Source organism: Oreochromis aureus, linkage group 2 (assembly GCF_013358895.1).
Source record: "Oreochromis aureus strain Israel breed Guangdong linkage group 2, ZZ_aureus, whole genome shotgun sequence".
Taxonomy (NCBI): Eukaryota; Metazoa; Chordata; class Actinopteri; order Cichliformes; family Cichlidae; genus Oreochromis; species Oreochromis aureus.
Window position 1 is genome coordinate 12,725,781 of NC_052943.1, and position 13,457 is coordinate 12,739,237.

At 39.4% G+C, this 13,457-nt stretch overlaps 1 protein-coding gene across 10 annotated transcripts in view; it reads left to right on the top strand.

Annotated features, from left to right (window-relative positions):
* LOC116335353 (protocadherin gamma-C5-like) overlaps positions 1-13,457 on the top strand; it is a 281,881-nt gene that overhangs the window by 66,164 nt on the left and 202,260 nt on the right. Inside the window, exon 1 of one of the 10 annotated variants that reach the window (XM_039618358.1) lies at positions 1,307-3,762. The exons of 8 other annotated variants lie outside the window; for them this stretch is intronic. In XM_039618358.1, coding sequence (XP_039474292.1) covers positions 1,387-3,762 — 2,376 coding nt within the window. In that variant the 5' untranslated portion in view covers positions 1,307-1,386. Of the gene's footprint in view, positions 1-1,306; positions 3,763-8,942; positions 11,438-13,457 lie in introns of those variants that run through there. One more of the 10 variants, XM_039618345.1, reaches the window with a different exon arrangement.

Below are 13,457 nucleotides of genomic sequence, written 5' to 3' on the forward strand. Positions count from 1 at the left end.
GTATCCTTGTCTTGCACTTGCTCTTTCTCTCTCTCTGACTGTATGCTTGTGTTTTACTTAGCAATTCTGCGTCTGATGAAGTTTCTTTTCTGTCTCTCAGCTGAGTGTAATAAGCGTTTGATGATACGGTCAGTTTAGTGATCAGGCTTCATATGCAACTTGTTAACATCTAGTTCAAAGTGTTTTTGAGTGTAGTTACCTGTTCTAGAAAAACATTCAGCCTAGCCTAGCAACAATTCAGTGCAGTTAAATCCCCACTTTGTTTTAGAATTTCAGTCTGACTTGTGACACTTTTACTCAGTTCTGATATTACCTCAAAATCACAGTACTAATAAGTAAATTCTGGCCTAATGTAAATTTGAGGTACCATCACATTTATGAGATTAGCAAAGGCTGCAGGGACTTTGTTAGTTTATTTTAAAAAGTCCAGATGACTCAGTAAAATCCACATAAATTTCACCTTAATGCATGCAATAGTAGCTGGGATATAACTGAAAGAAATCTGACTTCCAACAGAAACATTTACTGAATAATTGCTTAGTTGCTAACACAAAACTAGTTTTTTATGAAAGGATACTAAATTTCAGACTGCATCCTCTATCTTGAGTCAGTTATTTAAAAAAAAAAAAAACAAAGATTAATTTTCTTCTGTCTGAGAAGAAAAAAAACAGGTGAATCGACCAGTTTCCTTTTCAGTGTACTTTAAAAAAAGACGTTTTTTTTAAGCAGTCTTAAAGATTCAGTTTGATGTTAGTATACTGAACTTGGATAATATGGGGTTTTTTAATCTTTCTGTCTTGATTTTTCATGTAATTTCCAATTTTATTTATTTTTTTCCTGTGCTTTGTGTCCTACGGAACATTAACAACGTTAACCTTGGTCATAATTTAAATAGGTAAACTCAATGCGTGTGATTACGTTGGAACCAGCAAAATGAAATTTTTGTTAATACACAATTAGGCTGATTTCCGAAAGGCTACAAAGAGGGGGAACCCACAGTTTGTTGTTCAGTTGTAAACATATAGTGATATCAGTGTTTCTAGACCCTACAGACATAGATTTATGCCATATGCCATTAAGTAATAATATAGTCACTAAACGTGTATTCAAATAAAACACTCCGATCTTGCAGTATCTATTGAGTGCATTTAGGCATTTAACTTGGACAAGCATGGGTCAGTGTCATTTTTGAACTCACGGTGTCGCTATACACCAGCTGTAAAAGACTGAATTACTCTTTTCTTTGTGGACTTTCTGCCTTGCACGCCCGTTGCCTGCTCTAGGTTTAGCCCGAGACGCGCTGAATTGCAGTTCCTATTTCTGTCATGGTTGTGTGCTATCTTTGCTGCGTTATTGCTTTAACATATTAGAGGCGTATCATTGAAGATGGAATTGAATATTATCGCGTTTCAGGCTTGGAACATTTGTTTCCTCCTTCTGCAGCATGTTGCTCATGGAGACATGAGCTATTCTTTACCAGAGGAAATGAAACCAGGATCCATTATTGGAAACATAGCCAAAGACCTCGGGATGGAAACGGGCGCGCTGTCCAGCAGGAGAGCCCGCATCGACGCCGACGGAACCGACAAACGTTACTGTGACATAAACATGAATAACGGAGAGCTGATTGTTGCAGACAGGATTGACCGCGAGGGGCTTTGTGGAGAAAAGGCTTCGTGCATCCTAAAACACGAGCTTATGCTGGAGAATCCGCTCGAGCTTCATCGTATCAGCCTTCACATTCAAGATATCAATGACAACGCACCACAATTCAATGAAGAACGGATTAATATAGAAATTCGAGAATCTGCTGTGAGAGGAGCTCGTTTTGTGATAGAAGAAGCGCACGATGCGGATGTAGGGCAAAATTCAGTGCAGCAGTACAACCTTAAAAAGAATGAAAATTTTATTTTGTCTGTAAACGGAAACACCAGAGAACTCGTTCTTGAAAAAGAGCTTGATCGTGAAAAGCAACAGGAAATGAATTTAATTCTCACAGCTTTAGATGGTGGATCTCCTCAGAGATCAGGTACATTAGTGATACACGTCACTGTGCTGGATGCTAATGATAACGCCCCAGTGTTCAGCCAAGCCGTTTATAAAGCCAGTCTGCCTGAAAACTCTCCTCTAGACACTGTAGTGGTTACAGTAAGCGCAAGTGATGCAGATGAGGGAGTTAATGGAGATGTGACGTATGACTTTGGACATGTTACTGAAGAAGTGAAGAAGATATTTAGTATTGATCGTAAAGTAGGTGACTTAAGAGTAATTGGTGCTGTTGACTATGAAACTACTACATCATTTGAAATACGCGTTAAAGCAAAAGATGGGCTGGGGCTGTTATCCTACGCTAAAGTAATAATTTCTATCACTGATGTGAATGACAACGCCCCTGTAGTTAATCTGAAGTCACTGACGAATCCGATACCAGAGAACACCCCACCTGGTACAGAGGTGGGCATCATTAACGTGCAGGACAGAGACTCCGAAACTAATGGACAGGTCCACTGCTCTATCCAGCAGGGTGTCCCCTTTAAGTTGGTTCCGTCTATTAAAAACTATTATTCTCTGGTGACCACAGGACAGCTGGACCGTGAACTAGTGTTTGATTACAACATTACAATCACTGCCACTGACGAGGGCTCTCCACCTCTATCCTCTTCTAAAAGTGTTCAGTTATCTGTAGCTGACATCAACGACAACCCACCTGTGTTTGAGGAGCAGTCGTACAGCGCATATGTGAGTGAGAATAACAAACCTGGCTCCACTTTATGCTCCGTTAGTGCTCGAGACCCCGACTGGAGACAGAACGGTACAGTGGTTTATTCTCTGTTAGCTGGTGAGGTGAACGGTTCCCCGGTGTCCTCCTATCTGTCTGTGAACGGAGACACGGGTGTGATGCACGCTGTGAGGTCGTTTGATTATGAACAGTTTAGGAGTTTTAAAGTCCACGTGATGGCCAGAGACAACGGTTCTCCTCCTCTCAGCAGCAACGTGACCGTGAGTGTGTTCATCTCAGATGTGAATGACAACTCTCCTCAGATCCTGTACCCCTCCACAGAGGGCAACTCCTTCATGACCGAGCTGGTCCCCAAAGCTGCACACGGAGGCTCTCTGGTGTCCAAAGTGATCGCGGTGGACGCGGACTCCGGACAGAACGCCTGGCTGTCCTATCAAATAGTCAAATCCACTGATCCGGGACTTTTTATCATTGGTGTCCACAGCGGAGAGATCAGGACACAGCGGGACATTTCTGAATCTGACAGCATGAAACAGAACCTTGTAGTGGCAGTGAAAGATAACGGACAGCCCTCTCTGTCTGCCACCTGTTCCATGTATTTACTTATTTCTGATAACTTGGCTGAGGTGCCAGAACTGAAGGATCTGTCTTATAATGAGAGCAATTCCAAACTGACCTCTTATCTGATCATCGCGCTGGTGTCTGTGTCCACCTTTTTCCTGACTTTTATCATCATCATCCTGGGTTTGAGGTTTTGTCGCAGGAGAAAGCCCAGACTGTTGTTTGATGGAGCAGTTGCAATCCCCAGCGGTTATCTCCCTCCTAATTACGCAGATGTTGATGGCACAGGAACTTTACGCAGCACTTACAATTATGACGCGTACCTGACCACAGGTTCAAGAACCAGTGACTTTAAGTTTGTGACATCATACAATGACAGCACGCTGCCTGCTGACCAGACTCTGAAGAAAAGTCCATCAGACTTTGCTGATGTGTTTGGAGACCTGGACAGGTGCTCAGAGGTATGGCCCCTTCGCAATAAGCAAGTCATGTTTTAATCTTGTGCCAGATGAACATCAACAATTCAGTTTTCCTCTACTTTATCATCACAAAATTGTTTCTTTAAATGCTTGGAGCAAAAATTGGTTTATTAATTCTAACATTTTCTTCTTTCCTCTAAAGTGTTTCCTAGAGGTGTAGCTCTTTTTCTCTGGTAGTGGCTAAAATATGTTTAATTTCAACATGATAAATTTCATACTTTCATACTTATAGATTTATTGTGATATGTTATTTTTGTGTGTTCAGTTTAGTGTAGTTTTGCAAGCTCATATGATGTATGTTCATCAACACAATAGATATTTCTGCATCGTGCTTGCGGTGGTCTTTGTCTGTACACTTTATTTGTTTTTTTGTTTTGTTTTTTAACTAATTGATTACTTTTATCCTCTATCTGAAGCTGTGAGAGCAACTTTTACTCTTAGGAAGATACAGTTGCATAATGTAATCAAAATTTCATCTTATTTTTTCCGGTACTACCATTTATTAAATAACACTTTGTGAATATACCACTTTCCAAATTATTATGCAAATTGTGTTTAAGTGTCATGAAGATTAAATAAGTTGATTTTCAATTAAACCCATGGATGGAATTGTGTCTCAGGGCTCTTTGGATGACTGAAATCAATCTCGGACACCTATGATCATTAGTTTGCCACGTGAGCCCAAATGAAGGAAAAACTACTAAAGAAGGATGTTCCACTTTATTAAGCAGACCACCATTTTCAAGCAATATAGGAAGGAGAAATGATCTCTCTGTTGCTGAAAAGCGTGAAATAGTTGAATGCCTTGGACACGTAATGAAAACCTTAGATCTTTCACAAAACTTAAGCGTGATCAACATAATGTAAGAGATTTCTGGCTGAGTCAGCGCACACATGGGTTCGTGCAGATAAAGGTACAATGAGGAAGGTTTCTGCCAGACAAATACATCAGATTAAGAGAGCAGCTGCTAAAAGGCCATTACAAAGCAGCAAACACATATTTGAAGCTGCTGGTGCCTCTGGAGCCCTGCAAACATCAAGGTGTAGTATCCTCCAGAGACTTGCAATTGTGCATAAATCTTATATTTGGCCACCGCTAACCAATGCTCACAAGCAGAAACAGCTGCAGTGAACCCAGAACTACAAAAAGACTAATTTTCAAACAGTCCTGTTCACTGATGAGTGCATTGCAACCCTGGATGGTCCAGATGGATGCAGTGGTGGATGGTTGGTGAACAGCCACCATGTCTCAACAGGGCTGCAACGTCAGCAAGGATGTGGTGGAGTTTCTGACTGACTCTTCCATGGTAGAAAGAGAAGAACTGTGCCTTCTGCAACAAAACAATCTTCATGCAAGACAATGCACCATATTATGCTACAAGGAACACCTCTGCATAATTGGCTGCTCAAACAAAAAATTATGAGGGTGGGAGGCAGTTCACATCCAAACAGCAGCTCTGTGAGGCTATTCTGACATCCTGCAAAGACATTCAAGTAGAAGCTTTGCAAAAACTCACAAGTTCCATGGATGCAAGAATTGTAAAACTGCTATCAAATAAGGGGTCCTATGTTAATATGTAACTTGACCTGTTAAGATGTTTTTGATTGAAATAGCTTTTGATTTCAGTAAAATTGATCTACTAATGCTGCAAATTCAACAAATTACCATTTTTAATTCTCTAAAATCTATAAAATGTTTTGAAACTCTGTGTGCGTAATAATTTGGAACAGTCCATTTTAAGTTTTTTATTTTTGAAAAACATACTGTTTTCATTGGCAGTTTTGTTGAGTAACATTTGAATTATACTCTAATGACTGATGACTCGAAAATTACGCTGACTGTCATTTGAATCGACTATTTAGGAAAATCAGAGAAAAATATCATTTGCATAATAATTTGGAACGCGGTGTATATGCCCAGTGCTTTAGCTGTGTTGTTACTGATATTTTATCAGTAGTTCTACTCCGGTTTGTTGACACAGAAGGTCAGATGCTGCAGAATTTTACAGTTGGTCTGTTCAAGTAGTGTATATTTGTCAGCTACATGTCATACTGTAAGTTTATCTCAATGCTAAAGCACATATTTATCTTTAGCACAATATTATCAGTGTAGTAATAAAGACAGTGATGGGAATAACGGCGATACAAGTAACAGCGTTATTACCGGCTTTACTTTTTTCAGCAACGAGTCTAATTAATTACTATTTCTATCGTTACAACGCCGTTACCGTTACTAACAAGAAAATGCGGTGCGGTCGCGTTACTATTTTTCAACAAACACGGTTGAAGCTGTCTTCAGCCTTATATCAGTTGCACGGAAGTAGCTGTCTACATGAGTAATCTGGGCGCTACAGCTTTAAGCAGCCCCGCGTGCTCCTGCGGGTGGCAATCACTTTCTGGCACAACACCTGGAGCTAAGGGGGCAAAACAATCGCATGAGTGCTGCTGTTTGACTGAGGAAGAATAAAGTAGTCCTGGTAAGCCAATCACATGACTACTTAAAGATGACAAAGCAACAAGGTGATATATACCAGTTTTTCAATTGTGTTGATAGGCCATGTAAAACCGGAGTCATGATAAACAATATATATGCAGTGTTTTTTCCTGTATAGTTTGGTCACGTTTACTGTCTAAGGATGGCGCTAGCAAGCACTCTCTGCTTATGACCAAAAAAAAAAAAAAAAAACCAGCCCGTTGGTGTTGGTGGAAAAATGCACCATGTCGACCAATCAAAAATGATATGGCAACATGACATTGGGTTGTTTAGGAAGAGGGGGAAGTTTTAGGAGTGATGGCGAGACAGAGAGAGAGAAAAAGAAAGACGGCAGAAAAAGAGAGAGAGCGAGTTTTGAGATGTGAGAGATTTGTGACATTTAGCGTGTTTGAAGTCTGTGTTGTCTTATGTAGTTTGTGTGTAGTGTTGTGGATAGTTTTGTGTTGTGTGTCAGAACAATGAGGCGACTGCTGTCTCCAGGTAGAAAACAGGAGTGATACACCTCCTGCTGTCAGACCTGCAGGTATCAGGCTGTGATGTTCTCCTTTATAGTGGACAGAAATCATTGGAGTGGCACAAATAATTTGTGTGGCGTCTTACTGAATGCAGAACACCTGATTGTTCTGTAAATAGTTTGAAATGGTTATAATAAAGGATAAAAGGTAAATGGCTGCAAATAACTTTGTTGTTTGCAAAACTTGTGCTTATGATTTTAAAATTAACAATTTATATTTGCATTTGAAGTTATGAAATATGATTCATTAAACATGTTTGTGGTTGTTACAGTAAAAAATATAACTTTTTCTACTTGGATTTTATGTTTTTGTCTGATTTTAGATCAATTGTGTTAATACAGTATGTCAAAATGAAAACATAACTGTAAATTCAGACACGTGAGGTTGTGCTGAAAAGAATGATACCAAACATGGCAAAGTAAATAGTTTTTAAAGGTGAAATGTAGATGGAATATCAAAAGTAGTTAAAAATGGCTAATTTACCCTGGACCCCAGAGGGTTAAACTTTTTTTTTTCAAGTAACGCAATAGTTACTTTTCAATTAATTAATTACTTTTAGAATCTTGTAACTCAGTTACTAACTCAGTTGCTTTTTTGAAGAAGTAACTAGTAACTATAATTAATTACTTTTTCAAAGTAACTTGCCCAACACTGAATAAAGATCGTTGCCCATTCTTACTATCATGTCACATTTTCAGTATGAGACTCATGTCCCAACCTGTATTTGTTCCTATGTCTGCCTTATCTAAAATAGGAGATGCACAAAAAGCATCTATAAAAGCTCGCTTGTACATTTATTTCATACTTCTCATACCTGTGATGTTTTCCTATCACATGTCAGACAGTAATTTTGTGAAATTTTGTAATCTGATGGCTGTCATTATATATTCTTAGCACTGGACAGAAGTAGCTGTCAAATGATGAAATGCAATTCATCTTAATTGCAAGCAATAGCAATTTAGATTATAATTACAGTTTTTCACACTAAAGGAGTGAAAACATGTATACCATTATTACCCAGTGGGGGGTTAAATGTATTTAAACACATTCCATCACACTTGACTAGTAGAAGTGTTTCTTTAACAGCTTTGTCTTTGATCTTCATTTTAAAATATGTGAAATTTGATTTCTAATTCATGTGACTAACAAGTTGTAAAATGAGGCACTGTGTGCTTTAACTGGAGATCTTGAGTTTGCACTGTCTCAACTGAGATTTCTTTAGCGACTCTGGTGACCGCATGGCACACTTGCTAATTTTTAAAAAAGCAACAAATCAAACTAGATAAATCATTAGACTGTAAATTTATGTGCAATTCTGAAATCCAAATGTGACTCCTGCTTACTGAATAACAGGATTTAATCCCAAAAATATCAACATAGCAATAGTAGACATAAGAGTAAAAACATACTGAAAGTACATAAACATTTTCCTGCAACAGTCTTATACAGGTAGCTACATTTGAACCTTTAAGTTGAGAGGGTCTAGTATGAAAACAGTTATGCAGAGCAGCAGATTAGCAGTATCTACTGGATGGAGACAAAAAGCACAAAATAGAGTCATCTGGAGTACAGTAACGGACTCAGTGTAACTAAACAACCTGCATGTGTGTGTGTGGTGATGAGAACAAGGCAGTGATCACTATCACTATCCTATTGTAAAGTGTCCTTGGGTGACTTGAAAGGCGCTCATAAATAAAATTTATTATTATTATTATTATTATTATTATTATTATGTGAAGAACAGTCCACAGCACACAGCCAAGTCTGAATCCTCCTAGTAGAAACAACAACATACAACTAAAGATATTATAATTTTATGAAGACAAATAAGCACATTTATATTTGTCTTACTGACTGAACGTTTTTCTTCTTCTTTTTTTTCTTTTTTTGATTTTACAACGGTTTACTTGATTCACATTGTAAAACTCTTTTCTCCAATTGTCTCTTTTATAGTAACTGAAGTTTTGCATATTTATTCTAGATAGAAATACTTAATTTTTTTAAAAGAAGATAAAAATCATGCACTGAACATTAGTTGTAGTTTGCTTAGATTTAGTGTTTAGGTGTTTCCGCAAAACCTAACTCACGGTGGCGCTAGACACCAGCCCTAACAGTTTTCATTTCCTGTATTCATCGGTGTGGACGCGCATTCTTGCGCTCTTGTGTCTCAGTTGGGGCAACCTCCCGAGAATTGCAGTTGTGATTTGTGTTTTGGGGTACAGGTCATTTTTTTGTTATTCTTCAGCCTCTTAATAACTCATCTCTTATGATGGATTCGAAGATATTCGTGTTTCATTGGCGTCAGTTTTCTTTCTTCCTTCTTTTGTTCCATGTCGCTCATGGAGACATGAGCTACTCTTTCCCAGAGGAAATGAAACGAGGATCCATTATTGGAAATATAGCCAAAGACCTCGGGATGGAAACGGGCGCGCTGTCCAGCAGGAGAGCCCGCATCGACGCCGACGGAACCGACAAACGTTACTGTGACATAAACATGAATAACGGAGAGCTGATTGTTGCAGACAGGATTGACCGCGAGGGGCTTTGTGGAGAAAAGGCTTCGTGCATCCTAAAACACGAGCTTATGCTAGAGAATCCGCTCGAGCTTCATCGTATCAGCCTTCACATTCAAGATATCAATGACAACGCACCACAATTCAATGGAGAACGGATTAATATAGAAATTCAAGAGTCGGCTGACAGAGGAGCTCGTTTCGTGATAGAAGAAGCGCACGATGCGGATGTGGGGCAAAATTCAGTGCAGCAGTACAACCTTAAAAAGAATGAAAATTTTATTTTGTCTGTAAATGGAAACACAATAGAGCTCGTTCTTGAAAAGGAACTTGATCGTGAAAAACAACAGGAAATGAATTTAATTCTCACAGCTTTGGATGGTGGATCTCCTCAGAGATCAGGTACATTAATGATACACGTCACTGTGTTGGATACTAATGATAACTCCCCAGTGTTCAGCCAAGCCGTTTATAAAGCCAGTCTGCCTGAAAACTCTCCTCTAGACACTGTCGTGATTACAGTGAGTGCAAGTGATGCAGATGAGGGAGTTAATGGAGATGTGACGTATGACTTTGGACATGTTACTGAAGAAGTGAAGAAGATATTTAGCATTGATCGTAAAGTAGGTGACATAAGAGTAATTGGTGTTGTTGACTATGAAACTACTACATCATTTGAAATACGCGTTAAAGCAAAAGATGGGCTGGGGTTGTCATCCTACGCTAAAGTAATAATTTCTATCACTGATGTGAATGACAACGCCCCTGTAGTTAATCTGAAGTCACTGACGAATCCGATACCAGAGAACACCCCACCTGGTACAGAGGTGGGCATCATTAACGTGCAGGACAGAGACTCTGAGAATAACAGACAGGTCCGCTGCTCCATCCAGCAGGGTGTCCCCTTTAAGTTGGTTCCTTCTATTAAAAACTATTATTCTCTGGTCACCACGGGACAACTGGACCGTGAATTAGTGTCTGATTACAACATTACAATCACTGCCACTGACGAGGGCTCTCCACCTCTATCCTCTTCTAAAAGTGTTCCGTTATCTGTAGCTGACATCAACGACAACCCACCTGTGTTTGAGGAACAGTCGTACAGCGCATATATGAGTGAGAATAACAAACCTGGCTCCACTTTATGTTCCGTTAGTGCTCGAGACCCCGACTGGAGACAGAACGGTACAGTGGTTTATTCTCTGTTAGCTGGTGAGGTGAACGGTTCCCCGGTGTCCTCCTATCTGTCTGTGAACAGAGACACGGGTGTGATCCACGCTGTGAGGTCGTTTGATTATGAACAGTTTAGGAGCTTCAAAGTCCACGTGATGGCCAGAGACAATGGTTCTCCTCCTCTCAGCAGCAACGTGACCGTGAGTGTGTTCATCTCAGATGTGAATGACAACTCTCCTCAGATCCTGTACCCCTCCCCAGAGGGCAACTCCTTCATGACCGAGCTGGTCCCCAAAGCTGCACACGGAGGCTCTCTGGTGTCCAAAGTGATCGCGGTGGACGCGGACTCCGGACAGAATGCCTGGCTGTCCTATCATATAGTCAAATCCACTGATCCGGGACTTTTTACTATTGGTGTCCACAGTGGAGAGATCAGGACACAGCGGGACATTTCTGAATCTGACAGCATGAAACAGAACCTTATAGTGGCTGTGAAAGATAACGGACAGCCATCTCTGTCTGCCACCTGTTCCATGTATTTACTTATTTCTGATAACTTGGCTGAGGTACCAGAACTGAAGGATCTGTCTTATAATGAGAGCAATTCCAAACTGACTTCTTATTTGATCATCGCGCTGGTGTCTGTGTCCACCTTTTTCCTGACTTTTATCATCATCATCCTGGGTTTGAGGTTTTGTCGCAGGAGAAAGCCCAGACTGTTGTTTGACGGAGCAGTTGCCATCCCCAGCGGTTATCTTCCTCCTAATTACACAGATGTTGATGGCACAGGAACTTTACGCAGCACTTATAATTACGACGCGTACCTGACCACAGGTTCTAGAACCAGTGACTTTAAGTTTGTGACATCATACAATGACAACACGCTGCCTGCTGACCAGACTCTGAAGAAAAGCCCATCAGACTTTGCTGATGTCTTTGGAGACCTGGACGGGTGCTCAGAGGTATGGCCCCTTGGCAATAAGCAAGTCATGTTTTAATCTTGTGCCAGATGAATATTAACAGTTCAGTTTTCTTCTACTTTATCGTCACAAAATTGTTTTTTTAAATGCTTGGAGTAAAAGTTGGTTTATTAATTCTAACATTTTCTTCTTTCCTCTAAAGTGTTTCCTAGAGGTGTAGCTCTCTTTCTCTGGTAGTGGCTAAAATATGTTTAATTTCAACATGATAAATTTCATACTTTCATACTTATAGATTTAGTGTGATATGTTATTTGTGTGTGTTCAGTTTAGTGTAGTTTTGCAAGCTCATATGATGTATGTTCATCAACACAATAGGTATTTCTGCATCGTGCTTGCGGTCGTTATTTGTCTGTACATGTTATTTGTTGTTTGTTTTGTTTTTTACCTAATTGATTACTTTTATCCTCTATCTGAAGCTGTGAGAGCAACTTTTACTCTTAGGAAGATATAGTTGCATAATGTAATCAAAATTTCATCTTATTTTTTCCGGTACTACCATTTATTAAATAACACTTTGTGAATATATGCCCAGTGTTTTAGCCGTGTTGTTACTGATATTTTGTCAGTAGTTCTACACCTCTGGTTAGTTGATACACAGAAGGTCAGATGCTGCAGAATTTTACAGCTGGTCTTTTTAAGTAGTGTATATTTGTCAGGTACATTTCATACTGTAAGTTTATCTCAGTGCTAAAGCACATATTTATCTTTAACACAATATTATCAGTGTAGTAATAAAGATCTTTGCCCATTCTTGCTATCATGTCACATTTTAAGTATGAGACTTACGTCCAAACCTTTATTTGTTCCTATGTCTACTTTATCTAAAATAGGAGATGCATAAAAAGCATCAATAAAAGCTCACTTGTACATTTATTTCATACTTCTCATACCTGTGATGTTTTCCTATCATATGTCAGACTGAGTAATTTTGTGAAATTTTGTAATCTGATGGCTGTCATTATATATTCTTAGCGCTGGACAGAAGTAGCTGTCAAATGATGGAATGCAATTCATCTTAATTGCAAGCAATAGCAATTTAGATTATAATTACATTTTTTCACACTAAAGGAGTGCAAACATTTATTATTATCTGTTTGTAGCTATTTATATTTAAACACATTCCATCACACCTGACTAGTAGGAAAGTGAAACTAGTGAAAGTTGAGTTCTAATTCATGTGCCTGATGAGTTGTAAAATGAGGCAGTGTGTAGTTTGATTGGAGCTCTTGAGTTTGCACTGTCTCAACTGAGATATCTTTAGCGACTCTGGTGACCGCATGGCACACTTGTTAATTTTTAAGAAAGCAACAAATCAAACTAGATAAATCATTAGACTGTAAATTTAGGTGTAATTCTGAAATCCAAATGTGACTCCTGCTTACTGGATAACAGGATTTAATCCCCAAAATATCAACATAGCAGTAGTAGACATAAGAGTAAAAACATACCGAAAGCACATAAACATTTTCCTGCACCAGTCTTGTAAACGCGACCGTGGTTCAGGGGGTTGGGAAGCTCATGTTGTAACTGGAAGGTTGCCATTTCGATCCCCAGCTCTGTCTGTCCTGGTCGTTGTGTTCTTGGGCAAGACACTTCACCCTACTGCCTACTGGTGTTGACCAGAGGGACCAATGGCGCAATATGGCAACCTTGCTTCTGTCAGTCTGTCCCAGGGCAGCTGTGGATACAACTGTCGTTTGCCTCCACCAGTGTGTAAATGTGAGAGTGAATGAATAGTGGAATTGTAAAGCGCTTTGTGTGTCTAGAAAAGTGCAATATAAATGCAATTCTTTATTATAAACGTAGCTAGATTTGAACCTTTGGGTTGAGAGGGTCTAGTATGAAAACAGTTATGCAGAGCAGCAGATTAGCAGTATCTACTGGATGGAGACAAAAAACATAAAACAGTCACCTGGAGTACAGTAACTGACTCAGTGTAACTAAACAACCTGCATGTGTGTGTGGTGATGAGAACAAGGCAGTGATCACTATGTGAAGAACA